The 212-nt window shown below is 38.2% G+C and overlaps 1 protein-coding gene across 1 annotated transcript in view; it reads left to right on the forward strand.

The window, feature by feature from the left end:
• Positions 1 to 147: 147 nt before the first annotated feature.
• The window catches only part of LOC127931312 (dynein heavy chain-like), a 1605-nt gene continuing 1540 nt past the window's right edge, over positions 148 to 212 (forward strand). The window contains exon 1 of the mRNA XM_052523346.1: positions 148 to 212. This exon is cut by the window's right edge and continues 520 nt beyond it. Within this exon, the coding sequence (XP_052379306.1) occupies positions 148 to 212 (65 nt within the window).

Here is a 212-nt window from a genome sequence, read left to right on the forward strand (position 1 = left end):
TGTATTTAATCAAAAACAACAATTTTCTAATCTCAGTAGATTGAGTTTAATGTCAAATCCCCCCCACCAAATAAATGTTGATATAGGTTTCTTTGTTTTTCCCTTTCGCCTTTCAAGTCCAAGGTCATACAGTACAGTTCCAAGGTCATGCAGTACAGTTCCAAGGTCATGCAGTACAGTTCCAAGGTCGTACAGTACAGTTCCAAGGTCAT

The sequence above is a fragment of the Oncorhynchus keta genome, chromosome 8 (assembly GCF_023373465.1).
Source record: "Oncorhynchus keta strain PuntledgeMale-10-30-2019 chromosome 8, Oket_V2, whole genome shotgun sequence".
NCBI lineage: Eukaryota > Metazoa > Chordata > Actinopteri > Salmoniformes > Salmonidae > Oncorhynchus > Oncorhynchus keta.